Source organism: Gorilla gorilla, chromosome 4 (genome assembly GCF_029281585.2).
Source record: "Gorilla gorilla gorilla isolate KB3781 chromosome 4, NHGRI_mGorGor1-v2.1_pri, whole genome shotgun sequence".
NCBI classification, from domain to species: Eukaryota; Metazoa; Chordata; class Mammalia; order Primates; family Hominidae; genus Gorilla; species Gorilla gorilla.
This window is the reverse complement of record NC_073228.2, coordinates 60,878,821-60,906,075: the sequence shown is the minus strand read 5'-3', so window position 1 is coordinate 60,906,075 and position 27,255 is coordinate 60,878,821. Positions and strand designations below refer to the sequence as shown.

The following is a 27,255-nucleotide window of genomic DNA, read 5'->3' as shown; positions in this document are numbered from 1 at the left end:
GCTGGGACTACAGATGTGTACCACCACACCAGGCTGTTTTTCTATTTTTAGTAGAGACGGGGTTTCGCCATGTTGGCCGGTCTGGTCTCGAACTCCTGACCTCAGGTGATCCACCCGCCTTGGCCTCCCAAAGTGCTGGGATTACAGACGTGAGCCACCATGCCTGGCCAAATAATGGTTTTTAGTATAATGATTATTACCAGAAATAAAGGTTATTTCAGAATGATAAAGGGGTCAAATAATCATCAAGAGGACAAAACTGTAAATGTTTCTGCATCTAACAACAGGGCCTCAAAATACGGGTCGCATAAACGGACAGAATTTCAAGGAGAAAGAGAACAAACCCATAACAATCGTTGTAGACTTCAACACTCCTTTCTCAGTAATCACTAGAACAAGCAGACAGGAAATCAGCAAGGATAGAGCAGACCTTAACACGATCAACCAACTTGACCTAATTATTATTTATGAAACACTTTACCTAACGGCAGCAGAACACATCTTTCCTATTACAAACTGAACACTCACCTAAAAAATGTTTCAGGACATATACAAACCTCTAAATTTTTTTTTAATTCATCATAACAAGTATGGTCTCTAACCATAATGGAATTAAATTAGAAACCAACAACAGAGATATCTGGGAAATCCCTAAATGTCTGAAAATTAAACAATACGTTTTAAAACAAACCATGGGTCAAAGAGTAAGTCATAATAGAAATTTTACTATATTGTGAATCAAATGAAAATGAAAATAAAACATATATCACAAATTCTAAGATATGTTTTTAAAAGTGCACAAAGGGGCTGGGTGTGGTGGCTCATGCCTGTAATCCCAGCACTTTGGGAGGCCGAGGCGGGTGAATCACCTGAGGTCAGGAGTTCGAGACCAACCTGGCTAAGATGGTGAAACCCCGTCCCTACTAAAAATCCAAAATTAGCTGGGCGTGGTGGTGGGTGCCTGTAATCCCAGCTACTCGGGAGGCTGAGGCATGAGAATCATTTCAACCCAGGAGGTGGAGGCTGCAGTGAGCCAAGATCGTGCCACTGCACTCCATTCTGGGCAATGGAGCAAGATTCTATCTTAAAAAAAAAAAAATGCATAAAGGAGCACAATGGTTTAGCCTGGAATCCCAGCACTTTGGGAGGCCAAGGCAGGAAGATTGCTTGAGCCCTAAAGTTCAAGACCAGCCTGGGCAATATAGTGAGACCTCATCTCTATTTGAAAAGAAAGAAAGAAAAATCAAAGAAAATGAGGTATATATGCACGATAGGATATTATTCAGCCATTAAAAAAGTGAAATCTCGGCCGGGCATGGTGGCTCACACCTGTAATCCCAGCACTTTGGGAGGCTGAGGCAGGCAGATCACGAGGTCAGGGGTTCGAGAACTGACTGGCTAACATAGTGAAACCCCGTCTCTTCTAAAAATACAAAAATCAGCCGGGCGTGGTGGCGGGTGCCTGTAGTCCCAGCTACTTGGGAGGCTGAGGCAGGAGAATCGCTTGAACCCAGGAGGTGGAGGTTGCAGTGAGCCGAGATTGTGCCACTGCACTCCAGCCTAGGTGACAGAGCAAGACTCCATCTCAAAAAAAAAAAAAAAAAAAAAAAAAAAAAGTGAAATCCTTCATCTATAAAGCTAGAGGTTTGGAAAATAAAACCTATTTGCAGCAACATGGATAGAACTGGAGGACATTATGTTAAGTGAAATAGGCCAAGGACAGAAAGACAAGTATCGCATATTCTCATTCATATGTGAGAGATTAAGAAGTTGATTTCATGGAGATAGGCAGTAGAATGATGGTTACTGGGGGCTGCGAAGCAGGTAGGGATGAAGACAAGTTGATTCATGGGCATAAAAGCGCAGTCAGATAGAAGGAATAAGTTTTAGTTTTTGTTTGCACAGTAGGGTAACTAGAGTCAACAATAACTTAGTGTATATTTTAAAATAGCTAGAACATTTGTTATCTTCCCAATACAAAAAAAAAGGATAAACATCTGAGATGATGGATACCCTAATTAACCTGATTTGATCATCACACATTGTATGAATCTACCAAAATATTACATGTACCCTTATAAATATGTACACTCTACCTTAAGGAAACAGTGAAAAAAGAAGGTGTGGAACAACAACGACCACAACAAAATCAAAGAGGAAAATCTTTGTGAACTTGGGTTGGTCAGGCCAGGAATCAGCAAACCATGGCCAATCCACTACCCGTTCTTGTAATAATCAAAAGAATAACAATATAATTGATAATTTGTAAATTATGTGAAATTCAAACTGCAGTGTTCATAAAGTTTTATCGGAACAGCTATTCTCATTCACTTACGTATTGTCTATGACTGCTTTCATTGCTACAATGGCAGAGCTGCAACAGGGACAGCAAGGCTGAATATTTACTATCTGACCTTTTACAGAAAAAGTCTGGCAAGATCTGGGTTAGGCAGATTGTTAGATGAACACCAAATCTGTAAAAGAAAAAATGTGGTAAAGCAGACTTCATCAAAATTTAAAACTTATGCTCTGGGAAAAAGACACTGCTAAGACAATGAAACACAAGGCACAGATGGGGAGAAAATATATGAACATCACACAACCTAACAAAGCACTTATATCCAAAATATATAAAGAACTCTTACTACTCAATAATAAGAAATTGGCCAGGCATGGTGGCTCATGTGTCTAATCCCAGCATTTTGGGAGGCCAAGGCAGGCAGATTGCTTGAGCTCAGGAGTTCAAGACCAGCCTCGGCAACACAGCGAAACCCCATCTCTATTAAAAATACAAAAATTAGCCACACATGGTGGTGGCATGCACCTGTGGTCCCAACTACTTGGGAGGCTGAGGTGGGAGGATCACCTTGAGCCCAGGGTTGAGGGGAATGACAGGCTGCAGTGAGCCAAGATCACGCCACTGCACTCCAGCGTGGGTGAAAGAGCGAGACTCTGTCTTAAAAAAATAAAATAAAAGAAGAGTAACAATAAAGAAAGCAACCCAATTAAACATCTTAAATAAAGATTTTGGTATCTTGGCCAGGCATGGCGGCTCATGCCTGTCATCTCAGCACTTTGGGAGGCCGAGGCAGGCAGATCGCTTGAGCCCAGGATTCAAAATCAGTCTGGGCAACATATCAAAACCCCATCTCTATTTAAAACAAACAAACCAACAAAAAACTAGCCAGGTATGGTGGTGCACACTTGCAATCCCAGCTACTTGGGAGACTGGGAGGTGGGAGTATGGCTTGAGCCCAGAAGGTGGAGGCTGCAGTGAGTGGTGACTGTGCCACTGCTCTCCAGCCTGGGCAACAGAGCAAGACTCTATCTCAAAAAAAAAAAGATTTTAGTATTTTTCCATAAACAGTGATATACAGATGGCAAATAAAAAGAGGCTCAGAACCATTAGTCATTAGGGACAAGCAAATTAAAACCACAAGGAGCTACCACCATACACTTACTAAGGTGGCTAAAAAAAAAACAACAAAAACTGACAATATCAAGTGCTAGGGAGGATACAGGGCAACCGGAACTCTTCATACATTTGCAGGTAAGAATGAAAAATGGTACAGCTACTTTGGAAAACAGTTTTGGCAGTTTCTTATAAACATACAACCCAGAAATCATACTCCTAGGTATTTACTCAAGAGAAACAAGTATTGTGTTCCTACAAAAAACATGATGGAAATGTTTGGGGCAGCTTTATTCATAGCTGCCAAAAACTAGAAATAACCAAAACAATTTTGAATCGGATGAATTACCAAATTTGGTTGGATCTTGTTTGGCTTTCTGCTTTGCTTTTTAATCAGCCATTTACCAGCAACTGTTGCACTGGCCCGTCAGCAGTCGAAGAATAAAAACAAACACACAGGACCAGGTAAAGTTCCCCTACTAACCAAAATGATCCGTTTCCTTAACACAATTTAAAAACCACAGCTAGGGGTGTGAACACAGGCATGTTTTTCTGTGTGTTTGTGTGCCACAATCTGTACAAATCCTCAATTCCCTTTTAAGGAACAGATATATAATGAAAATCCGAAAGGAAACACATTAGAAATGCAAAGAGGTTTGCAAAACAAGAGGCTTCTTTCATTCCAGAAAACCACACCAAAACAAGGGGAGAAAAATGAATGCAATGGATATGTGTTTGCCAAAGTTTCAATCCTGCCCGGTGGAGACACTGCACTGGCACAAATTTTGAGGAGAAAAAAAGGGAGTTGGGGGGACGGGGAGCAAGCGAGTGCGGCCTGCAAACTGCAACAATGCAATCTCCATTTTGAACAATGTGCTTCTTTCCTCTTATAAATCTAGTTTTTTGCCACTTGATGTGCCCTCCCATTTCCCCTCTAAAGTTTAGGGGTCGGCGGGGTTGGCGGGAGATCGCAGCGGGATGCACAGCACATAAGTGAGCAAGTGGGGAGGGGAGAGGAGGTGGGGAATGAGTCTGCAGCAACTGCGCTGGGTGGGTACCTGGAGTGCTGCTGAAGCTGCTTTCCGTGGAGTAACTGGCGTCCTCGTCGTCATCTTCCAGCTCCTCCGGATAATCGGAGTCATCGTCGTCCTCCTCCATGTCATCCTCCTAGTTGTCCTCAGACTCCTGGGTCTCCTCGGCATCGCCGCCCCCCTCCTCTTCCTCCTCCTCCTCGCTCTCGTGGTCATCATACACCACTTTGTTGACAGCCCTCCGGGCTGCGGTGGTCCGGGCTAGGTGGCTGCCACCGCGCCCCCGCTGGGCCGGTGCGCTGGTGCCGGCGCGGGGCGGGCCGCCGGCGGTGGCTTCCTCCGGCTACTGCTGCCCACCCTGGGCGAGCTCAGCCGCGTCTTCGGCGCCACCTCAGCCTGGCGGCTGCCCACCTGCCCCGGCTACTACCGCTTATCGGCGAGGGGAGCCCCCGATGGGTCCGGACGTGGGCGGCGGCGGCGGGGCCGGGGCGCAGCGCTCCGCAGCGGGAGCCGCGGGCTGCTTGGTCGGCCTGCCCCGCCGGCCCCTCTTGTTGGAGCCCAGGCGGCGGGAGAAGGGAAAGCAGACGGGGAGGGCCAGGCGCAGTGGCGGCGGTGGGGAGCGCCGGGGCCGGGTTGGGAGGCCCGAGGGGCCGGGCGGGAGGGGCCCGGCCGGCGGAAGCGGGTGGAGGGAGAAGGCTCAACCGAATTGCTGGGGCCCCACTCAAGATCGCCTTCAACCGCCACCTTGTTTCTTCCCTCTACAGGAGCGCGGTCACGTGAGGTGCGCCGCCGCCGAGCCTGGGAAGGGGGCGAGGTGGCGCGGCGGCCGCTAGGGGGAGCGCGGGAGCATTGAGTCGGGGACGGAGAGCGCGGGGCGCCTGGACTTGGCGCAGCACGGCGCTCTGGGTGCGGGTGGGGCGGCTGAAAGAGGCCCGCAGCTCCCGACAAGCCCCGCGTCTAAGGCCTTCGGAGACCACAGTCTCCGCCGACCCCTGACTGGAGCCCAAAGCCTGCCGGGCCTCCTTCCCGCGACTCCCCTTCCGCGGCTCGGAGAGGAAGGCAGGAGAGCCCCCAAATATCGTTCCCCTCCCGCCCCCTAGGGAAACTGAGGCTGAAAGAGGCAGCGAGAGAAAGAAAAAAGAAGTCACAGAGGGGGGCGGCCCGAGCGACCTAAGGGATGGGGCAGCGCCAGCAACCGAGGGAAATTAGTCGCGGTGGGGTACAGGAAGACAAGACCCCAGAATTTAGGAAACTCCGAAGCTTGGAAGTGGAGTCCTGAATTGACTCCGATGACAACTGCTCTGGATCTGTGCCAGGAGGCACGCCCCGGGCTGCCACGCCCGGAGGGAGGGGGGCCTTAAGACCTGTTGCATGTGATCCCCACTCGGAAAGCCTCAGTAAACCCCAGAATGTAACTACTGCATGTTCCCATCTCCCGCCACCTTCCCAGTGTCCCAGCTAGGACTCTGATCACCTTAGCAAGAACTTACCTCTCCTTTGCAGTGGAAAAGAGGGAATCCTGCCTAAAACCTACTTCACGGTGTTACAGGTCTGTATTATCGGGAAATAACCTTAATTTATTTACCTGACAAATCACTAGGTTTGAGCTTAGCCCAGGGGACGAATCATGGTGACAGTTCAGGCACCCTCAAACCTTATCACAGGGACTCAACCCTGAGTGGTTGAGGTCAGTTCTTCAGATAAGAGAAAGGTTTGCCGGGCACAGTGGCTGACGCCTGTAATCCCAGCACTTTGGGACGCCGAGGCGGGCGGATCACAAGGTCAGGAGTTCGAGACCATCCTGGCTAGCACAGTGAAACCCCATCTCTACTAAAAATACAAAAAAAAAAAAAAAAAATTAGCCGGGCGTAGGTGGTGCACGCCTGTAATCCCAGCTACTCGGGAGGCTGAGGCAAGAGAATGGCATAAAATCCGGGAGGCGGAGGTTGCAGTGAACCGAGATCGCGCCACTGCACTCCAGCCTGGGAGAGAGAGCGAGACTCCGTCTCAAAAAAAAAAAAAAAAAAGAAAAAGAAAGGTTTCGTAAACATATGTTAATATTTATTGAGATAAGTGACAACCAAAAAGTAATTTAAAGAAAAATAGTTGGCCGGGTGCAATAGCTCATGCCTGTAATCCCAGCCCTTTTGAGAGGCCAAGGCAGGACGATTGCTTGAGGTCAGGAGTTTGAGACTAGCCTGGGCAACATAGCAGGACCTCATCTCTAGAAAAAAATGGAAAAATTAGCTGAGCATGGTGGTGCGCACCTGTGGTCTCAGCTACGCCAGAGGGTGAGGGGGGAGGATCGCTTGAGCCTGGGAGGTGGATGTTGCACTGAGCCATGATTGCACCTCTGCACTCCAGCCTGAGTGACAGAGCAAGCCCCTGTCTCAAAATTTTTTAAAAAGAAAGAAAAATACCTAATAGGAGATGGCTTATTTCAATCTAGTTAGGAAAATGGAACACATATGTGAAATGAAAATTAAAATACAAGCACTAATTGCCAAATACATGCATTCAATACAGTTTGGTTGAGCTCTAAGGGTGGCAAATGTGTGTATGTCTTCAGGGACTAGCTAAATAATGTAAGTCAATAAAGTAGACAAGGTGAAGACCTAGACCAGTGGAAATGCTCATATTTTGTTTGAAGAGGGTGGCCAGGTGTGGCGGCTCAGACCTGTAATCCCAGCACTTTAGGAAACCAGGTAGGCAGATCACTTGAGCCCAGAAGTTCGAGATTAGCCTGGCCAACATAGTGAAACCCCATCTCTACTAAAAACACAAAAATTAGCCGGGCATGGTGGCATGTGCCCATAGTCCTAGCTACTCAGGAGGCTGAGGCAGGAGAATCACTTGAACCTGGGAGGCGGAGGTTGTGCTGAGCGGAGATCATGCCACTGCACTCCAGCCTGGGCAACAGAGCGAGACTGCGTCACCACCCCCCTCCCCCCCCCGCAAAAAAGAGAAAAGTTAAACAAAACAGACCAAAAAAATCCAAACTCTTCTTTGAATGGGTTAGCAGGTATTTGCTGTTTTGCTCCTTTATGCTTTAATGAATTTATCTTTCTGTGGCTTCAAGAAGAAAAATGTTAAGTCAGTGAATACTGTATAGGTTGAGCATCCTCACCTAAAATGCTTTGGATCAGAAGTGTTTTGGGCTTTGGAATATTTGCATTCTACTTACCAGTTGATCATTTCTAATCTGAAAATCTGAAATGCTCTAATGAGCATTTCCTTTGAACACCATGTTGACACTCAAAAACTTTTGGACCTTGGAGCATTTTGGATTTCAGATTTTCAGAATAAGGGTACTCCACCAGTATCCTTTTATTTATCTATGATTTAATATAGCCCTTCTTTCTTCAGAATTACTGAGTGACTCATTCCTGTAATGCTGCTGAATTTTTATTCATTTATTACCTTAATAATAATATTTAACATTTATTGATCACTAATGTGCCCAGGCACTATGGTAGATGCCTCATCATTATACTTTTAAGTCTTATAGTGGCACACAGGCAGGTTTTATTATATCCTCATTTTACAAGTGAGATAAATAAAATGTCTTAGAGACTCAGAGAGGTTGTGTTTTGTCCGTGTCCACATATCTTCTAAGCACATTAGCCTATTTAAAGCCAGATCTCTCCGAAAGCCCAGTTTTTTCAGTTCCCTCAGTTTGCCATTGAGGAAACAGGAAAATCAGACTCACTCTCATCAATTGCCTCACACATACTCTTGAATTGCTTTTGAGTGGGAACAGAAATACCATTATGTGTGTTCCTCTACATCTAGTCCTAGACATTAATTTGCCTTGTTTCTTTTAAGTTAGTGACCATCTCTGTTGAAGTCTTTAAATCCATTAAAAGTGGATGGAACCTTAGGAGAGTTTTAGGCTGGAGAGGAAGCTCCCCTTCTCTTCAGTTTGGGTTTCGATTGTCCAGAAGTAAAGAAGAGGGATGAGATATTATTTGAGATAACTCCTTCAAGAACCAGAACTTAGCAAAGCGTTTACACCAGTTTGATGGAAATATTTCTAAATTATATTATAAAATTAGCCAGGTATGGTGGCACATGTCTGTAGTCCTAGCTACTTGGGAGGCTGAGGCGGGAGAATTGCTTGAACCTAGGAGTCTGAGTACGCAGTGAGCCACGATGGTGCCACTGCACTCTAGCCTGGGTGACAAAGTGAGACCCTGTCTCTAAAATACATTTATTTTATTCTAAAATAATTCTAGGCTGGGTGCGGTGGCTCATGCCTGTAATCCCAGCACTTTAGGAGGCCGAGGTGGGCAGATCACAAGGTCAGGAGATAGAAAACATGTTGGCCAACATGGTGAAACTCCATCTCTACTAAAAATACAAAAATTAGCTGGGCATGGTGGCACATGCCTGTAGTCCCAGCTACTCTGGAGGCTGAGGCAGGAGAATCGCTTGAACCCGGGAGGCGGAGGTTGCAGCGAGCCAAGATCGCGCCACTGCACTCCAGCCTGGGTGACAAGAGTAAGACTCCGTCTCAATAAATAATTAAAATAATTCTAAATACATTCTGCTCGTCATATTGTTACACTGATGATCTTAAAGTTGATTGAGATGTAGCTGAAACTGGCTTCCACAAAGTACTCTCATGTGGTTCTGAATTTTGAGGTCATCTTTCTCTGTATCAAGTTTTTTAGATGTCCTTTCTCAGAGTAAATCAAGTTTGAGTAAGACCTGCAGGGATCTCTTGTGAGCACATATATTGAGTTTTAGTGCATAAGCTTTGTTTTAACTTTTCACTGGGTAGATGCAGCTGTCAGATAAGTGGCATTATGTCTAACATATAATGTATTTCCCCCCCATTTTTAAAGAGAAGAAGATACAGAAAATGAAAATGAAAATAAAATTTGGTACTACAGTGCAAAGGTTCAGCTTGCAGAATTAATTGACTGTCTAGACAAAGATTATTGGGAAGCAGAACTCTGCAAAATTCTGGAAGAAATGCATGAAGAAATCCACCGACACATGGACATAACTGAAGACCTGACCGATAAGGCTCGGGGCAGTAACAAATCCTTTCTGGCAACAGCTAAGGGCAAGAGGGGCATTTTCTCATTTTATTTTTGTTAAGTCTGAGCTAAACTGTTGGTATGAAATCACTGCAAAATTTAAAAATAGATTAAAATTTTCTTTTCTTTTCTTTTTTTTTTTTTTTGAGATGGAGTCTCGCTCTGTCGCCCAGGCTGGAGCGCAGTGGCACAATCTTGGCTCACTGCAACCTCTGCCTCCCAGGTTCATGCCATTCTCCTGCCTCAGCCTCCCGAGAAGCTGGGACTACAGGTGCCCACCGCCACCACGCCCGGCTAAATTTTTGTATTTTTAGTAGAAACGGGGTTTCACCGTGTTAGCCAGGATGGTCTCGATCTCCTGACCTTGTGATCCAACCGCCTTGGCCTCCCAAAGTGCTGGGATTACAGGCTTGAGCTATCATGTCTGGCCAAAAATAGATTAAAATTTTCAAGTACAGTCATGCATTGTTTAATGATGGGGATACATTCTGAAAAATGTGTCATTTGGCGATGTCCCAATTGTGTGAACATCATAAAGTACACTTATACAAACCTAGATGGTATGGTTTCCTATACACCTAGGTTATACGGCATAGCCTATTGCTGCTAGGCTGCAAACCTGTATGTCCTGTGACTGTACTGAATCCCGTGATCAGCTGTAGCACAACGGTAGGTATTTGTGTATCTAACCATATCTAAACATTTAAAAAGGTACTACATAAAATCTTATGGGATCACCGTCATGTATGTGGTTCCTTGTGGACTGAAACATTGTGCAGTGCATGACTGTGTGTATATTTTACTTTAGTTCTCCATATTTCATTTTCCCAAGAGAACCTTGTTCATTCCCACATAAATTAGGGATGCTATACATTTTAGTGTTTTATTTCTGCCTTGGGTCATTACTAATATTCCCCAAAATGTTAGTTTGTTTCTTTAATTCAAGTATCTTTTTAAACTTTTTTGGCATTCCAGCTTTTAAGAAATAATATTTTTTGAACTTTTTGCCTTTTTTAAAAAATAAAAGTTTAAATTTTAGAATAATTTTAGATTTATATAAAAGTTGCAAAGATAGTAGAGGGTTTCCGTATATCCTGTACTTGGTTGCCCCAGTTATTAACGTCTTAGATTAGTGTGGGATATTTGTTACAACTAATGGGCCAGTGTTGACACACTGTTATGAACTCAAGTCCATACTTTACTCAGATTTCCTTAGTTTTCACCTGATGTCCTTTTTCTGCCTCATGATCCTGTACCACATGATATTTAGTCATCATGTTTTCCTCTAGACTGTCGGTTTCTCAGACTTTCCTTGTTTCTGATGGCCTTGACAGTTTGGAGGAGTACTGGTTAGGTATGTTGTAGAAAGCCCTCCTTATGGGTTTTTCTCATGGTTAGCCTAGGTTTTTGCATTTTGGGGAGGAAGACCACAGAGGTGACGTGTAGTTCTCGTCTTATCAAGAGTGCATGCTGTCGTCGTGACTTATCACTGATGATGTTAACCTTGGTCCTCTGGGTGAGGCAGTGTTTGTCAGGTTTCCCTACATCCTCCCCCATCTCCTCAAACCCCCAATACTGTAAGTCACTGTAAACAGCCACACTTAGTGGGTGGGGAGTTATGTTCTACCTTCCTGAAGGGGCGATATCTACATAAATTATTTGGATTTTTTCTGCACAGGAGATTTGTTTATTCATTTATTTTTTCAGACATTTATTTCTATGAGTATATATTCATGGATATTTATTTTATATTCATTGGGTTATAACTGGTTATTTATTAGGTTATAATTCAATGTCACCTTATTTATTTTGTTACTCAACTCTGCTTTTCTTTTTATTTAAGTTTTAAAAACATACATACCTTAAAAGTTTAAATAGTATAAAAAGGTATGCTGTGAAAAATGAATCTCTCTCCTTCATAATCTCCAATCTGACCTCCTTTCTCCAGAGGCAATCATTATTGCTATTTTTTCATCCTGCTAGATGTATTCTGTGCATGTTTAATAAATACCACCTGTGTTTTCTAATATAGCCATCCCTCAGTATTCTCAGGGATTGCTTCCTGAGCCCTCTGCAGATAGCAAAATCTGTGGATGCCCAAATCCTGCAGTCAGCCCTGTGGAACTTGCTGATATGAAAAGTTGGCATTCCACATCCAAGGGTTCTGCATCTTGAGAATACTGTATTTTCAATTTGAGGTTGATTGAATCCAAGGATGCAGAACCTTTGGCCACAGAGGGCCAACTGCAGTGCCTTTTAAGTTTTAACTTAGGTAAAATTATTAGGTAAGATTCTGCAAGTACACTTTTAAGTGCCTGGTTCTGAGTTCTGCTCTTCTGAATACATTATCTGCCATATATATAATCCTATTAATTTTCCCCATTCTCCATTTGCTTAAAAATAGAATGTTTATATTTAATAAAGACACCCAGATAGCTGCATCCAAGCTGGTTCTCACATATTCTGCTTCAATATTCCTGTGAATTCGTGCATATTTTTGGAGAATGATAGGTTCTCACATATAAATAGTGTTGGGCACAAATATACTTCATCTGCAGAAAAAAGCATTCTTAGTTACTGTGAATTATATTTATTCATATCTGGTAGTTGGAAGTATTTCTCTATTAGATCTGTTTAGAAAAATGTGTAATTTTTTTATTAGAAAAGTTTTAGTGTTCAGGAGTCTTTGGGGGATCAGTAATTGCAATAACACAATCACGGTCTTACTCTTTCCTCCATATACATCAAATCATAGGAAATTTTATTAATTTCAGCCAGCTTACTTCCCCCCTTCATTTCCTTTTATGAATCATGGCATTAAAATAGACAAATCCCTTTTTGCTCTCCCGTGTTTTGGTACAATAACAGATAACAATCTTTAGTCCCCTAAAAGGCAATGTGAGATATGATTTTATAAAGTATGTTGAATTAGAAATGTTTCCCAGAGTAAAAAATAAAAGTAGAAAAAAAACAAAAACAAAAAACAATCAGAAGAAGAAATATTGTCAAGGGCAAGCTTGTCTGTGTATAAAATTATATATACAGTATAATCATAATTAAAGAACAAAATAAAAACAGGAATGGATAATCAAAAGTGTTAAGTGGTCTGATTTGGGGGAATTTAAAAAACTAAAAATGTTAATATAGGGCAATTGGAAAATTTCATTATGAATTTTCATGTGATAGAACACTACGTATTGGAGAATTAAGTAAAGTACCATGCAAAAACTGTGCCTGGGTCATTGAGATACTTAAATTCTCTTCCTCTAAATAACCAAGTGGATCAGCTTTTATCATTGAAAAATAACCAATTAGCATAGTAGAATTGTAGTTGGTTTCCATTTCATATTTTTTGCATTTCCTACAATCAGCATGTTCTGTTTAAGTATAATTCAGCATGTAATGTATGTTTAAAAATTAGTTAAACCTTTTGTAGTAATGGAGAACAACAAAGAGAGCATTGAGCTTTAGGCCACAATGTGTTCTTAGAAAGTTAGATGACTACCGCTGGGCACGGTGGCTCACGCCTGTAATCCCGGCACTTTAGGAGGCCGAGGCGGGCAGATCAACTGAGGTCAGGAGTGAGACCAGCCTAGCCACATGGCGAAACCCTGTCTCTACTAAAAATACAAAAATTAGCCAGGCATGATGGCGTGTGCCTGTAGTCCCAGCTACTCAGGGGGCTGAGGCAGGAGAATTGCTTAAACCTGGGAGGTGGAGGTTGCAGTGAACTGAGATCGTGCCAATGTACTCCAGCCTGGGTGACAAAGCAGGACCCCATCTCAAAAACAAAAACAAAACCCCCAAAAAACAGATAGAGCTGAGATTTGAACCCAGAAAGTCTGATACATGAGTCTGCCCACTTACAATTGCTACATGCTACTGCTTTTCTGAAGAAACTTGAGAGGTAAAGCAACTTGTCCCTTGCCAGTGAATGAATGACGAAATGGGGAATTGAACCCAGATCTGCAAAGCCAGCAGTCCTTGCTGCTTCCCTTATACTGAGTGCTGCTGGCCTCAAAGTGTTTCTTGTTCTGTGTTTCTACATCCACGCTTACAGGGAAGCATGGGTGCAGAAATCACCAGGCCAGTCAGGGAGGCTGGGATGGGTGCTGACCCTAGCCCTGGAGCGCTCTCCCTGGCTGCTCCCTGCAGTCTTGCTTCCTCTTGTGAAATCTATGTGCCAGCCAAGACCCAGCCTGTGAGGCCTGACCTGATCTCTGCCCCCTGTCTGTTCCCCCAGCAAGACTCCCTGAGGAAAAGAATAGGGGATCACGTCTTAGCCATCAGAGCATCGAAGTGCCCAGGCCAAGGTTGGCCACATAGAGGGAGGGCGGGTGGCAAATGTTTGCAGCATGAGTGAATAAAAGAAAAACTGATAGCAAAGAATGGAACTACCAGGCACGATTCCAGGGCTGGGACTAAATATTTACCTTGCCTACTGGGCAAAGATAAGCCTGGTTTTCCAGGCTCTATTTATGCCAGCTTTCCTTCAGGGGCTGACACAGTCAACCTGGTATCGTTAGTTTGAACAGCGGTTTCCACATGTGGAGTCTGGGTGTATGAGGTGCTTGATCCTTAGCTTCTGCCATTCCCTAGCTCCATGTGTCTTCCCCAGGGAATCCGCTTCCCGGTCCTTGAGCCCTAGGTGGCTTTGCACCTCCATTCTGCTGCCTGGTCTGTCACCGGTCTCCATGAGGCTATTGAATTGGGGTTCATTCTACTCTAGATGAAGCTGTGTATCCTTGTTTAGCCCCTGGGGTCAAACCACATCAGGAGCTGCTTGCAACATGACCGGACAGACTTGCCTGGGTCTACTGCCTCAGTGGCCTCCTGGGAGACACCTCTCTTAATGGAATAGGGTTGCGTATGACAAGCTGGGTCCAAGTGAAGCTTCAGAGATGTAGAGATATAGGGGAGGAGGGACTCTTGAGTTCAGTGTGGCAGCCATCACTCAGCCTCTGGGACTTACACCAGGGGCATAAGGAGAATGGAAGCCACACATGAAAAAGGGAAGGGTGATTTCTTTCTTTCTTTCTTTTTGGGAAGGGTGATTTCTTTTTTTTTTTTTTTTTTTTGGCAGGGGGAGGTGGGGAAGGTGATTTTGTGGAAATATGCACAGCTCTGCTTCAGGAAGGCCCTCGTGGAGTGTGAAGGGAGCAGTGAGCAACTCTGGCCCCTGGTGTCCAGCCTGGGAGGCGATGCCTAGAGGCAGTGGTCATGTTGGGCGAGGGGTGCCCAGAAGATCAGGCGGTCCTGCTCAGAGGACACCACGTGGTGGCTGAAAGGACTAGTTTAAGAGCACATTTGAGATACCCTCTGGAGGCTGCCATCAGTACTTAGAGGGAGAGTGGGTCTTTGCAGGGGGATAAGGGAGAACCAATGAAACCTGAATAATTACAGCAAGTGAACTTTCACTGAGCCTGAGGCTGCTGTGACCAGGAAAACACAGCCAGCATAGAAGCAGATTCACAGCTGGGCATGGTGGCTCGTGCCTGTAATCCCAGCAGTTTGGGAGGCCAAGGCAGGCAGATCACCTGAAGTCAGGAGTTTGAGGCCAGCCTGGCCAATGTGGTGAAACCCCATCTCTACTAAGAATACAAAAATCAGCTGGGCGTGCTGGTGCATGCCTGTAATTCCAGCTACTTGGGAGGCTGAGGCAGGAGAATCACTTGAGCCTGGGAGGCGGAAAATGCAGTGAGTTGAGATCACATCACTGCACTCCAGCCTGAGCAACAGAGAGAAACTCCCTCTGTCTAAAAAAAAAAAAAAAAAAAAAAAAAAAAAAAAAAAGCAGCAGATTCATGGAGACACTACTGCTTGGAATTTGGTGATGCTTCAGGGAGTGGGGCCAGAGCTGGCCTATGCTCCAGACAGGCATAAACTATCAACATAAACACAAGTACACCTAAGCCTCTGCAGGCACGGTGCTGATGCTGCCCCCTCCCAAGGGGGTATCATCCGGGTGGATACAGTCCCCGGCTGCTGACATTTTTCTTTTCTTTTTTTTTTTGTTTTTTTCTGGGTTTTTTTTGTTTTTTTTTTTTTGAGACAGAGTCTCACTCTGTCACCAGGCTGGAGTGCAGTGGCACGATCTCAGCTCACTGCAACCTCTGCCTCCTGGGTTCAAACAATTCTCCTGCCTCAACCTCCCAAGTAGCTGGGACTAGAGGTGTGCGCTACCATGCCAAACTGATTTTTTTGTATTTTTCGTAGAGACAGGGTTTCACCATGTTAGCCAGGATGGTCTCAATCTCCTGACCTCATGATCTGCCTGCCTCAGCCTCCCAAAATGCTGAGATTACAGGCATGAGCCACCATGCCCGGTCAATGCAGACATTTTTCAAGTCAGCTATGGAGTTTGAATTTTCTTCCAAATTTACGCTGGCTATTTCCCCAGTTCAAATTAGGCCTGACTGGTTTCTCTTTCTCTTTCTTTTTTTCTGAATACGTATCAGTTTTGGATTGAGGCCTAGCATTTCCACCACCATCCAGAGGAGAGATGAGAAAATGAGAGTTGGGCTCACAATCCCAGGGGAAAAAGCAATGGGCTGCTCTGGAATGCTGCAGAATCAGGGTTGAATGAATGCAGGAGAGGGGCAGGCAGCTGGCGGGCATGCCGGCCGCGTGACCAGCTTGCCATGGTATCCAGATGGATATGTGGTATTTGGTTTAAAGCCCACGCTACTGGGGCATAATCAGCTGGGGATAAATGATCAGACTTAATTGTTCTCTCCTTTCCCAGGAAAGGCCAGGAAGGAAAAGGCCCCAGTTTAAGGGAGAAGGCATTGTCCTCAGTGGGTCTTCACCCACTACTGACTGAAGCATAGTCAGGTAGCCCAGTCTGGCAAGGGGCCGGTGGGGAGCACGAGATTCTCATATTCTCATGGCTGCTGTGGCTGGTGGCCACCTTCACAACAATAGCTCACTGGACCCCTGTCCTTCCCATCCCGCCTCTGAAATGATCACATCTGTGTTAAATCTCTGATAAGATACTATCAGGCACTCCAAAGTCCAGTTTGGAACTAGAGTCCTTGCTTGACTCAATCCAGAGTCCTTTCTTCTCCTTCCCTGGTTCCATCTCCCCATTTACTCCCCCCAAATTCTTCTCTCTGTCCAGCTGCTAAGTTCCTGGGCCACCAGAGGCAAATAGAATAAACCTAGGACATCACTCTCAATCGAGAGGCCTGCATGACTCTTTATTTGCACCAGAGTTTCTCATCTTCCAGGAACAAGAGGAGGAGCTGCTTTGGGGAGACCCACTTCCTCTCCTTACATAACAACACACTGCATTTGCACAAGTGTCCTTGGTTGTAAAGGGTTCCACATTCATTTTCTCATTCAGGGCTTATTACAAGCCTCTAAGGTAGCTAGGGTCATGGTGACCCTGATCCTTTGTCAAAGATGAGCCCACTGAGGCTCAGGGTGACTACCGTTGTGCCAGGAGTTGCTAATTGGTGGATCACAGACTCCAGTTCAGGGGGAGGCAGGGTGGTAAAGAAGCAGCTAGATGAACCTGGGTTTGAATCCAGCTCAGAAATGTTCCATCTGTGTGACAGCACAGGCAAGTGACTTAATCTGATTGAGCCTCAGCTTCCTCATCTAGAAAAAGGAGTGATCATGCATCCCTCATAGAGCTGTGGTGAGCATTTACAAATCATGAGTGAAACATGCATAGCATGGCATTTGGCAGATAGAAGTCCAGTAAATGTCTAAGGATTAGTACTGATTGATTTTTATAATAGTCACCTGGATGATCTCCAATATGTATATATCAATGTATTTTTAGATCAAAATGGAAATTCAAAAATTTAATAATTTCTGACTATACCCCGAGACTCTGTGGATCTCATCTTTTTTTTTTTTTTTTTTTTTTGAGATGGAGTCTCACTCTGTTGCCCAAGCTGGAGTGCAGTTGTGCGGTCTCGGCTCACTGCAACCTCCACCTCCTGGGTTCAAGTGATTCTCCTGCCTCAGCCTCCCAAAGAGCTGGGATTACTGGCATGCGCCGCCACGCCCGGCTAATTTTTGTATTTTTAGTAGAGAAGGGCTTTTACCATGTTGGCCAGGCCAGTCTCGAACTCTGGACCACAGGTGATCTGCCCGCCTTGGCCTCCCAAAGGGCTGGGATTACAGGCATGGGCCACCGCACCCAGCCGGATCTCATCTTAGGAAAAGCTAGTGTGGTGTAGGAAAAGGGTTAAGTTCCAGTGTGACCTGTGCACACCTGAAGGCACAATCCACACCCACCCACCCTCCACCTCTCTGACCATAACTCTTTTGACTCCCACTTCTTGTCCTCTTTGGGTCTCCCTGAGACCCACTGGCTACCCACCCCTTCAATGTCACCAGGTCCACTCAGGGCCTCAGGGCCCTTGCATTTGCTGTTTCTTTTTCATAAAAGATCCTTTCCTCAGATAACTGCACATCTCTCTCATTTCCTTCAGGTCTTTATTCAAATTCCATCTTCAGTGAGTCCTTCTCAGGCCATCCTTCCTAAAATTTCACCTTTCCTGCAAATCATTCCCAAATCCCAACTCTGAACATTATCCTTCCTCCTGTCAGTTTTTCTAAGTAATTTTCTTTCTTTCTTTTTTTTTTTTTTTTGATGGAGTCTTACTCTGTTGCCCAGGCTGGAGTGCAGTGGTGCAACCTCAGCTCACTGTAACCTCTGCCTCCTGGGTTCAAGCAATTCTCCTGCATCAGCCTCCCGAGTAGCTGGGATTATAGGTGCCCACTATGATGCCCAGCTAATTTTTTGTATTTTTAGTAGAGACACAGTTTCACCATGTTGGCAAGGCTGGTCTTGAACTCCTGACCTCAGGTGATCCACCATCCTCAGCCTCCCAAAGTGTTGGGATATTAGGCATGAGCCACTGCGCCCAGCTGGACCAGCATTTTAAATTTGATTTCCTAGCGAGCCTACACAGCATACTTCCTTGGGTGGTCTAGTGCTGTCCATTGTCTTATGCAAATAAATTTTCTTTATAAAATCCTAGAAAGCAATTATTATTCTTAATAAACCATACTAATGTGTCCTTAACTGTTAAAAATTAATACTTCATATATCATTTTCACTTATCAGGTATATAACAGATTTTTTTCCAAATCAGTACTCTGTCACAGATTCAGTAATAGGCAAAGGAAACTAAGTTGGATTAATCTTGAAAGAAGTCATTCTAAAAATCAATGTGGTGCTCAACACATCAAATCAAAATAAGTCTGTAAGAATTCTTACTTGTGAATTGCTTGTGGTTCCTCCAGAGCCTGAGGTATTGGGCCTGCTTGTGACTGTTGCTGTCCTGGGCTGGAATGAAGTAAAGGTTTGCTGACTGGTGCCTATACTTGATGGAATGATACCCAGGACTTTCTGGTATACTTGAACAATGCCTTAAAAAAAGATGAAGCCATAATTAAAAACGGTCACTTTATTGGAAAGCATTACGTGGTGCTCCATTGCTGAGGAGAAACTACGTGTGGCAGGGTTTTATAGTGGGCTACACAGAATGTGTGAGATCCGAGGTCTGAAATCAGTGAAACGGAGATGAGAAATAATGCCAACAGTATGATCTGGCAAATGTGAATTAAAACTCTTCACATTTCCCTTACCTCCTTGTGTTGCTGGCACATTTACAGTGACAGTCTTGCTGTTTGCAGGAAGTGGCAGTTTGGTAATTACTTTTCCTGCCATAGTGACTGGATTGCCTGTAATTTGGAACGTCTGACCTGTGCTGGCAATGGTTGTAGCAGATGCCGCAGCTGTGCTGGTGGCTAATGGGGTATAAGACATTTAATAAGCTTCAGATTTAAAATAACCAGCAAGGTAGTGACTTCTAGGAAAGGGCACCAATGCATGAAGCGTGGCTCATTTTGTATTTTTAATAAAAACATTCCTCTCCTCTCAAAGTGAACTACGTAAATGTTGAAAGTGAAATCATGTAAGAGATGAGTTTGCTAATGTAATATTATGAACATTATCTGTAACAAACCATTATAGCTTGTTTGCTCACTCAGCTGCAAAAGAAAAACAATCTTCTACAAAAAAGTTTCATTTCAGTAGCTAAAGGGTTGAAAATTCTTTTTCCTGAACAAAAGTAATCTTTTACTTAATCATAGTTGTATACCTGAATCTGACTGGCCTTGCTTAACACACATAGCAAAGGTTTGATGAAAGTTCTCGTTTTGTTGGAATGCTACTATAGCTGGAGATCCAACTTTAGTAGTTAGTACCATTTTGGTTCCAGTTGTAACTGAGCCACTTATGGGGGCCACCATAACCTTCTGTGCTGGAGAGATGGTACTGGTTGCACTGTTTGTTGAGGAAGTGGTGGAAGTTGCAATCACCGTCAGCTTCTGCTGCTTTAATCATTTCTAAAAAAGCAAGGGAGAGGAAACATGAATCAAAATAGTTCAAAATAAAAACAATACCATTCTACCAGAAGTCTGTCCACAGTTTCTCTCACCTTGACAAACTACACTATATTTCTGAAATATTTTACTTCCAAAAAGAATATATGCCCGTATAAATGTACCTGAGTTTATGGCTGGCCTCAGTGGCTCACGCCTGTAATCCTAGTACTCTGGGAGGCTGAGGTGGGCAGATCACCTGAGGTCAGGAGTTTGAGACCAGCCTGGCCAACATGGTGAAACCCTGTCTCTACTAAAAATACAAAAATTAGCGGAGCATTGTGGCTCATTCCTGTAATCCTAACTACTTGGGAGGCTGAGGCAGAAGAATTGCTTGAACCTGGGCGGCAGAGGTTGCAGTGAGCTGAGGTCATGCCACTGCACCCCAGCCTGGGTGACAGAGTGACTCCATCTCTTAAAAAAAAAAAGATTTACCTGAATTTAATTTCTTGATAAAGGCCATATATATTTTTTTAATTCCTCCAAGGTACCTATCTATGAAGGCAGTATTTTTATGTCTCTGTACCACATATATTACATTAAAAATCCTAAGTTGTTCATAGCAGAAAATTTAAAATGATCAAGTTTTTCTGGCTTGTACAAATATTCAAAGTTTCAGACTGAAAGCAACAGAGATGTGGGTAATCTACTGGAGACAGGAACACCATGCTGCCCAGCAGTGAGATTCAGAGCTGAGAACAAATGGAGCTGCAAAAGGTTTCTGTTTCACTGTAATGCTAATTTTTCCAACTACAGAAAGCATGTCAATAGTAAATGACACTATTATTAAAGTTGGCAAACCTGCAATCAAGAAAGCTGAAAATTATAAGATAGTTTTCCTAGACTTCTTATATTATTCCTTCAAATATTTTTACAGAAAAATAATTTATACTATACAGAGTAGTATAATATGATCTTTAAAACTACAGTTATTAAAGACACTCTGTATATCCTTTATTATAGATTGCTAAACTTTTCTAACAGCTTATCAACAGTGGTGTGATGAGTAACAGTATAACCTTACACACGTAAAAACAACAGGTGAAATTTATAGCAAACCTGGTGGCAGATGCTTTACCTTCATTATCTTATAAGCCGAGGAAATGGAGACTCAGAAAGGTTGTGTAACTGGCCCAAGGCCACAGAGCTAGTTAAGGGTGATGCTGGGATGCCTGCTAAAATCAAATTCCAATTCTGTGCTATCTCCTGCCTTTGCAAAGTGCTCACCTATGAAATCACATCGAATTTTTTTAGGACTACTTTTGTACCTATCTTATATGCCTGAATATAATATAAAGTACATTACACAATTCCCCATTCTTCAGAAGAAAAAGAGTTTAGTTTTCAACACTTAGAGATCTCACCTGATTAAATCAGTTAAAAAAAAAAGAAAAAAGAAAAGAAAGAGGGAGGCAAAGGTGTGTGTGATAGTGCATCTATAGCTCCAGCTACTCAAGAGGCTAAGGCCAGAAGATCGCCTTAAGCCTGGGAATTCAAAGTTGCAATGAGCTACGAGTGCACCACTATACTCCAGCCTCAGCAATAGAGCAAGACCCTGTCTCAAAAAAAAAAAAAAAAAAGGAGGCAAAGAAATAGAACAGATATTTAGTAGTTATTTACTGGAGGATATGCCTTCAAAGTTGAAGTGTTAGCTATCTTCGTAAAAAAGCATTTTAAATAAATTTTTAAAAGTAATATATTAGGGCCGAATGCAGTGGTGCTCGCCTGTAATCCCACCACTTTGGGAGGCCTAGGTGGGCAGATCACTTGAGCTCAGGAGTTCAAGACTAGCCTGGGCAACATGGCAAAACTTCCATCTCTACAAAAAATACAAAAATTAGCTGGGCATGGTGGTGCATGCCTGTAGTCCCAGTTACTTGGGAAGCTGAGGTGGGTGGATTGCTTGAGCCCAGGAGATTGAGAATGTAGTGATCCGTGATCATGCCACTGCATACCAGCAGCCTGGGCAACAGAGTTAGATCCTGTCTCAAAAAAAAAAAGTTACATTGCAGAAATGAGAAAACACAACAATAAAATAAAAAACAAAACAACTAGTCAGTTGTTATAGATATTTGGGTTTAGTAATGAATTTCCTGTGACTGATAGCATCATACATAGAATCCAAACATGCTATCATCTCAAACTTTGATGTAAGTGAAGGACCTATGGTAAACTGAAAGATACATAAGAATTTGAAAAAATGTTTTATAAAATGTGAGGGAAAAGTAGTTTGAAACAAATAACTTGGTTTATATGTGATTTTTAGATAGTTATGTATAACTATGTTAATAATAGTATTGTATATAGTATATCTATTCATCTGTATCTTCAATGTTTATATACTGAAGTTGGTAAAAACTTTTTTTACAACAAAATTAGTCACTTTTATTTAAAAGAAACATTACAAATAAGTGTGCAAAATTAAACATCATGATTAAATACACATAAAAGGAACATGCATACTTTACATCAAAATCCACATACAGAGTTAGTTGATTACATGACAGTAACAGTAAAGGAACTGAAGGAACTGGCAAAACCGAGAACTCGCTGCTACGCAGATTTTATATGTTTGCAATCTGAAATCAAAACCATAAAATAGGGTTTCTTTAACGGGAATTTAAGAAAATTAAATATATATCCCAAATAGCTGACAATGTAGAGCCCATAACCTATTTTAGTTACCAAATGTTAAAAAAAGTTATGTGCCTTTCCTTCCTAAAATGTTAGTGTGTAGCTATTCTTACAAATGAGGGGAGGGTAAGACAGTGGACTTGGGGACTTGGAGGCCAGACCAAGGCATTTCCCTCCACACCAGCGGGAACTGCAGCGGGCACTGCAGCGGGCCCTCCCAGATCCTGCTCTGCCAGACGACCTCGAAGTTAAAGGATGTTTTCCCCCATAACGAATGTTCAAAGTCCGTGCATCACTCTGATGTTCCCTACACATAACCGGGAAACAGATTTAACCCAGAATGTAACCAGGAGACCCCGCGTCCCCGCCCCGCACACGCCTGAGGTCTGACAGCTCGGCTTCTATGGTGGCCTGGTGTCCATCTCATTCTAATGGCCCCAACAGAGACGGGGACGCCACGCAAGGGCACAGACAACGTTACGGGCACAGACGACCACGTTGCAGGTACGGAGAAGACCACCGGCTGGGCTCACACAAGGGGAAACATTCACGCTGTGTTCTCTCTACAGGGTCAGGTCGTTTTTCTTCATGTTCGGACGGGAGAAGGAATTCCTTTCTCCTTTTCTAAGGCAAGCTGCTGGTGTTCTATTTAAATCTGCTTATAATGTAAGAACTTACATTTGCACACTTGTTTACTTCCCCGCTGCAGACTCAGTAAGAACAATGGAATCTGTTGCAAAAACAAACTTGAACTCGTCCACCCTCTCAGCCCAGTTCCCAGGTCCGTATGGAGCCCCCGTCAGCATGAGGATGCGGTGGAGCCACTGAAGCTAACATCACAGCTGAACTCATGGGAACAGCCAGCGGCCACTCGAGCTGGTCACAGCACTGAGTACCTACGGTGTCTTGATGATGATTTTCTCTTTAATACTGGAAATGGGAGTCCTTAGGAAAGCAGACAACCACCTAAGGCTTCGAGACCAAGGTCCCTGGGCAGCCCCTCCAGCCCGCGGCCCAGGAGGCCCCTGGGGCTCTGGCACCAGCCCCGAGAGCCTGAAGGCGGCAGGTGGTGGGTGCTGTGGCGCCCCCAGCAGGGGAGTCACAGCTTGTCATCAGTCATCTCTAGAAACTGCGCGTAGACATCTCAGATGCACTCCCCCTTGGGGTTGAACAGGAGTTTGTAGTAGCTGCAATCTGCACAAATTGCAATGACGGCGTTTGGCTGTGTTCCAAAGGCACAAATGCATGGAGAGCCTGAGGGAACCTGAAACTTGGAGAAACTCCACTTGTAACTGAAGTATTTTGGAAGGAAACTGGCTGAGGCCAAACTGGACTGTTTATTCCTTTTTAGATCTTCAGATGCAAAAATATGCACTGTGCCATGGTCGCTGGATACGCAGATGAGGGGCGCATCCTGATTGAAGTTAATGCAGTAAATATTGGCTGCTTGAGATCCTCTTCGCAGTTCCTGAATTAAACGCCCTGAGGAAGTATCAAATATTCTTATAAGGGTCCCTTTCTCGGATGCAGTTGCAATTCTTGTTCCCTGCAGTTTGAGTGCACTGCAGCTCAGGACACCCTCGTGTGCAGGAATGTCCACTGGTGGCTTCTCTGTGCTGGCCAGGTCCACAAGCTGCACATGGCCCGTGTGCGTGCCCGGAAAGGCCAGGAGGGAGTTGTTACTATTGGGACAAAGGACACAGAGGCCTTTGGGGTTATAGCAGGTTTTGAAGATGTGCAACCGTTGGGGATTGTGTGTGAATGTGAACACCTTAATTACGGAGTCCAAAACCACCACAATTCTATCTCGCCGCAGTTTGACTGCCTTGACTTCTGTAGAAAATTCTATTTCAATAACAGTCTTCTTCTTCAGGTCATCCCAGATCATTACTTTGTTGGGAGGGTATTTTGGCTTTTTTCCACCACCGACTAAAGCTAAATAGTGGCAGCGAAATAACATTTCAACATGGCCAACTCCTCCTTCTAGAAATTCTTGTTTCTCTTTTTCATTTAGTGGATCAGTGTTATAGACTCGGAATCCATTTTCCATCCCACACGCAAAGCATCTGTGGTCCTGGTCGAAGCCAGCGTACAGCAGCCCGTTGCGGTGATGGTTACACGGCAGGAGGTTCATGGCGCCGCCCTGCTGGGTCGCCGTTTCTCAGCGCTGCATGCCGCTCGCGGGGGCCGGCGGTCTGGTCCCCTCGGGCCAGCGCTGAGGCCACCGCGGCCGGAAGTGGTAAAAACTTTTATAGTATTTTCTCAATAGGAATAAGTGATAATCATCTTTCTTCCCTGCACCCCCCCCGCCCCCAACAGAGTTTTGCTCTTGCAGCCCAGGCTGGAGTACAATGGTGTGATCTCCGCTCACTAAAAACTCTGCCTCCTGGGTTCAGGCGATTCTTCTGCCTCAGCCTCCCGAGTAGCTGGGATTACAGGCGTGCGCCACCATGCCGGGCTAATTTTTACATTTTTAGTAAAGATGGGGTTTCACCATGTTGGTCAGGGTGGTCTCGAACTCCTGACCTCAGGCAATCCACCTGCCCCGGCCTTCCAAACTGCTGGGGTTATAGGCGTAAGCCACCACGCCTGGCCGGTAATCATCTTTTATTCGGGTGCTCAATGTTCAGCATATATGCACATTGTATTTTTATTTTTTTAATTTTGTTTTTTTCTTCTATTAGAGACAGGGTCTCCCTATGTTGCGCAGGCTGGTCTTGAACTCCTGGACTCAAGGGATCCTCCTGCCTTGGCCCTCCAAAGTGCTGGGACTACAGGCATGAGCCACTGCACCTGGCCATGGAACATTATTTATAGTATGAAAACACTAAGAAACCATCAGTAGCTTTATAATAATCAATTACAACAAACTCTTAACGGAGTTTTAGCGTAATTTGCTTTTCTATATACTCCAGAAATTTTCCAAACTGGAAATTCACAAGAAAAAATTATTTTCAGAAATTACTCATGAAACTCTAAAGATAAATAATAGAAATCTTATTTCAGATGTCCTCCAAATATGTATACTTTTTACAAAACCACAGCTTGGTGTATCCACAGAGCTGTTTTCAAATAATGACAATAAGATATATGTGAGATAAACTTAAAAAAAAAAACCAACCTGGCTGGGTACAATGGCTCACACCTAAAATCCCAGCACTTTGGGAGGCTGAGGCAGGTGGATTGCTTGAGTCCCGGAGTTTGAGACTGGCCTGGGGAACATGGTGAAACCCTATATCTACAAAAATTACAAACATTAGCTGGGCATGGTGGTGTGTGCCTGCAGTCCCAGCTACTAGGGAGGCTGAGGTGGGAGGATTGCTTGAACCAGGGAGTCGAGGCTGTGATCTGCTCTAGCCTGGGGGATAGTGAGACACTGTCTCAAAAAATAAACTCCAAAACCCACAAGAATATATCATTGTGCATGGGTGTGCATGAATTTGGCTAAAAAATGTAGGTATTATGTTGTCAAGTAAAAAATGTATGTATGCTGTCAAGTAAAAAATGTATGTAAAAGTGGGACCAGTACCAACTCCCCCCGCTGATGGGAAGTCAAGTGCTGCTGTTTTGAAAGAGCCTCCATTTGGGCCTTGACATCCTCTGCCTTCTTCTGTTCACTAACCTTGGCCTGTTGCTCAACTGCTTGTGCCTTTTCTTTCTCCACTCTGCAGGAAAAAAAGGAGAAACTTATCAGAAACTACCCTATTAGGCATCTGGCATCTAATATAAGTGAAGTCTGGTTGACTTTCACATCATACAAAGGGATGATATTATTTCAATATTAAAATAAAACATTTGGCCATGCAAGGTGGCTCATGCCTGTATCCCAGCACTGTGGGAGGCCAAGGCAGGCAGATCACTTGAGACCAAGAGTTCAAGACCAGCCTGGCCAACATGGTGAAATGCTGTCTCTACTAAAAATACAAAAGTTAGCTGGGGCTGGGCACGGTGGCTCAGGCCAGTAATCCCAGTGGAGTTTGCAGTGAGCCAAGATTGTGCCGCTGCCCTCCAGCCTGGGTGACAGAGTGAGACTCTATCTTTAAAAAAAAAAAAAAAAAAAAAGTTAGCCAGTCTTGGTGGCACATGCCTGTAATCCCAGCTACTTGGGGGACTGAGGCAGGAGAATCACTTGAACCTGGGAGGCAGAGGTTGCAGGAAGCCAAGATCGCACCATTGCACTCCAGCCTGGGGGACAGAGCAAAACTCTGTCTCTAAAATAAAATAAAATAAAACATTTATGGTAATTAGAAATCGACAAATGGGTAACACATTAAAAATAAGAGAGAGGACCTTACTAAACTATTTACAGCTAGCACTTAAAATCAAAAGTGGAGTAAAGTCAAGCTAGGATACACCCCTCATCTGACTAACGTCAATTCATCCTCCAGACCCCAACATGAATACAACTTCCTCACACTTGGGTGTACAATATGTGTTTCCCTATCACCACATAGAGAAGGGGGATTTGAGAGTTACCAATATAAAGGGGAGATCTGAAACCTAAGAATAGATAAAATCTCCTCATAATAAGATTTAAAAAATAAAAAGTAGGGAGGGACAAGCATTGAAACTTCCCACATACAATCACAAGGAAGCAGCAGAAGGAAATGGAAATGGTAATAGGACCCGGACTGTACAAAGCCACGCAAGCAAAAGAAAAGTGATTTTAGGGGATTGCAGTGATTTGTGTCAAAGGCTGTGCGGTCAAGGAGACTGAAGTCCTGTC

General features: G+C 44.1%; 2 protein-coding genes across 5 annotated transcripts in view; both read right to left on the bottom strand.

The window, feature by feature from the left end:
* Positions 1-19,859, bottom strand: part of LOC101128092 (leucine-rich repeat-containing protein 37B) — a 60,518-nt gene extending 40,659 nt beyond the window's left edge. The window contains exons 1-2 of one of the 4 annotated variants that reach the window (XM_063706547.1): positions 19,613-19,859; positions 18,727-18,878 (exon numbers count right to left, since the gene is read on the bottom strand). The gene's annotated coding sequence lies outside the window, so the exon portion shown is untranslated. Of the gene's footprint in view, positions 1-2,335; positions 2,475-4,470; positions 5,222-18,726; positions 18,879-19,612 lie in introns of those variants that run through there. The other 3 variants (XM_063706545.1, XM_063706544.1, XM_063706546.1) reach the window with 3 other exon arrangements.
* Positions 19,860-23,446: 3,587 nt separating this feature from the next.
* On the bottom strand, positions 23,447-24,694 carry LOC115934643 (WD repeat domain phosphoinositide-interacting protein 3-like). Its single transcript, XM_055388532.2, has one exon. It carries the CDS (start codon positions 24,661-24,663, stop codon positions 23,674-23,676), a length of 990 nt encoding a protein of 329 aa, XP_055244507.1. The 5' UTR covers positions 24,664-24,694; the 3' UTR covers positions 23,447-23,673.
* Positions 24,695-27,255: the final 2,561 nt, after the last annotated feature.

Excerpts from the sequence above, each read along its gene's own strand:
- LOC115934643 (XM_055388532.2), bottom strand. The coding sequence starts at position 24,663 with ATGAACCTCCTGCCGTGTAACCATCACCGCAACGGGCTGCTGTACGCT.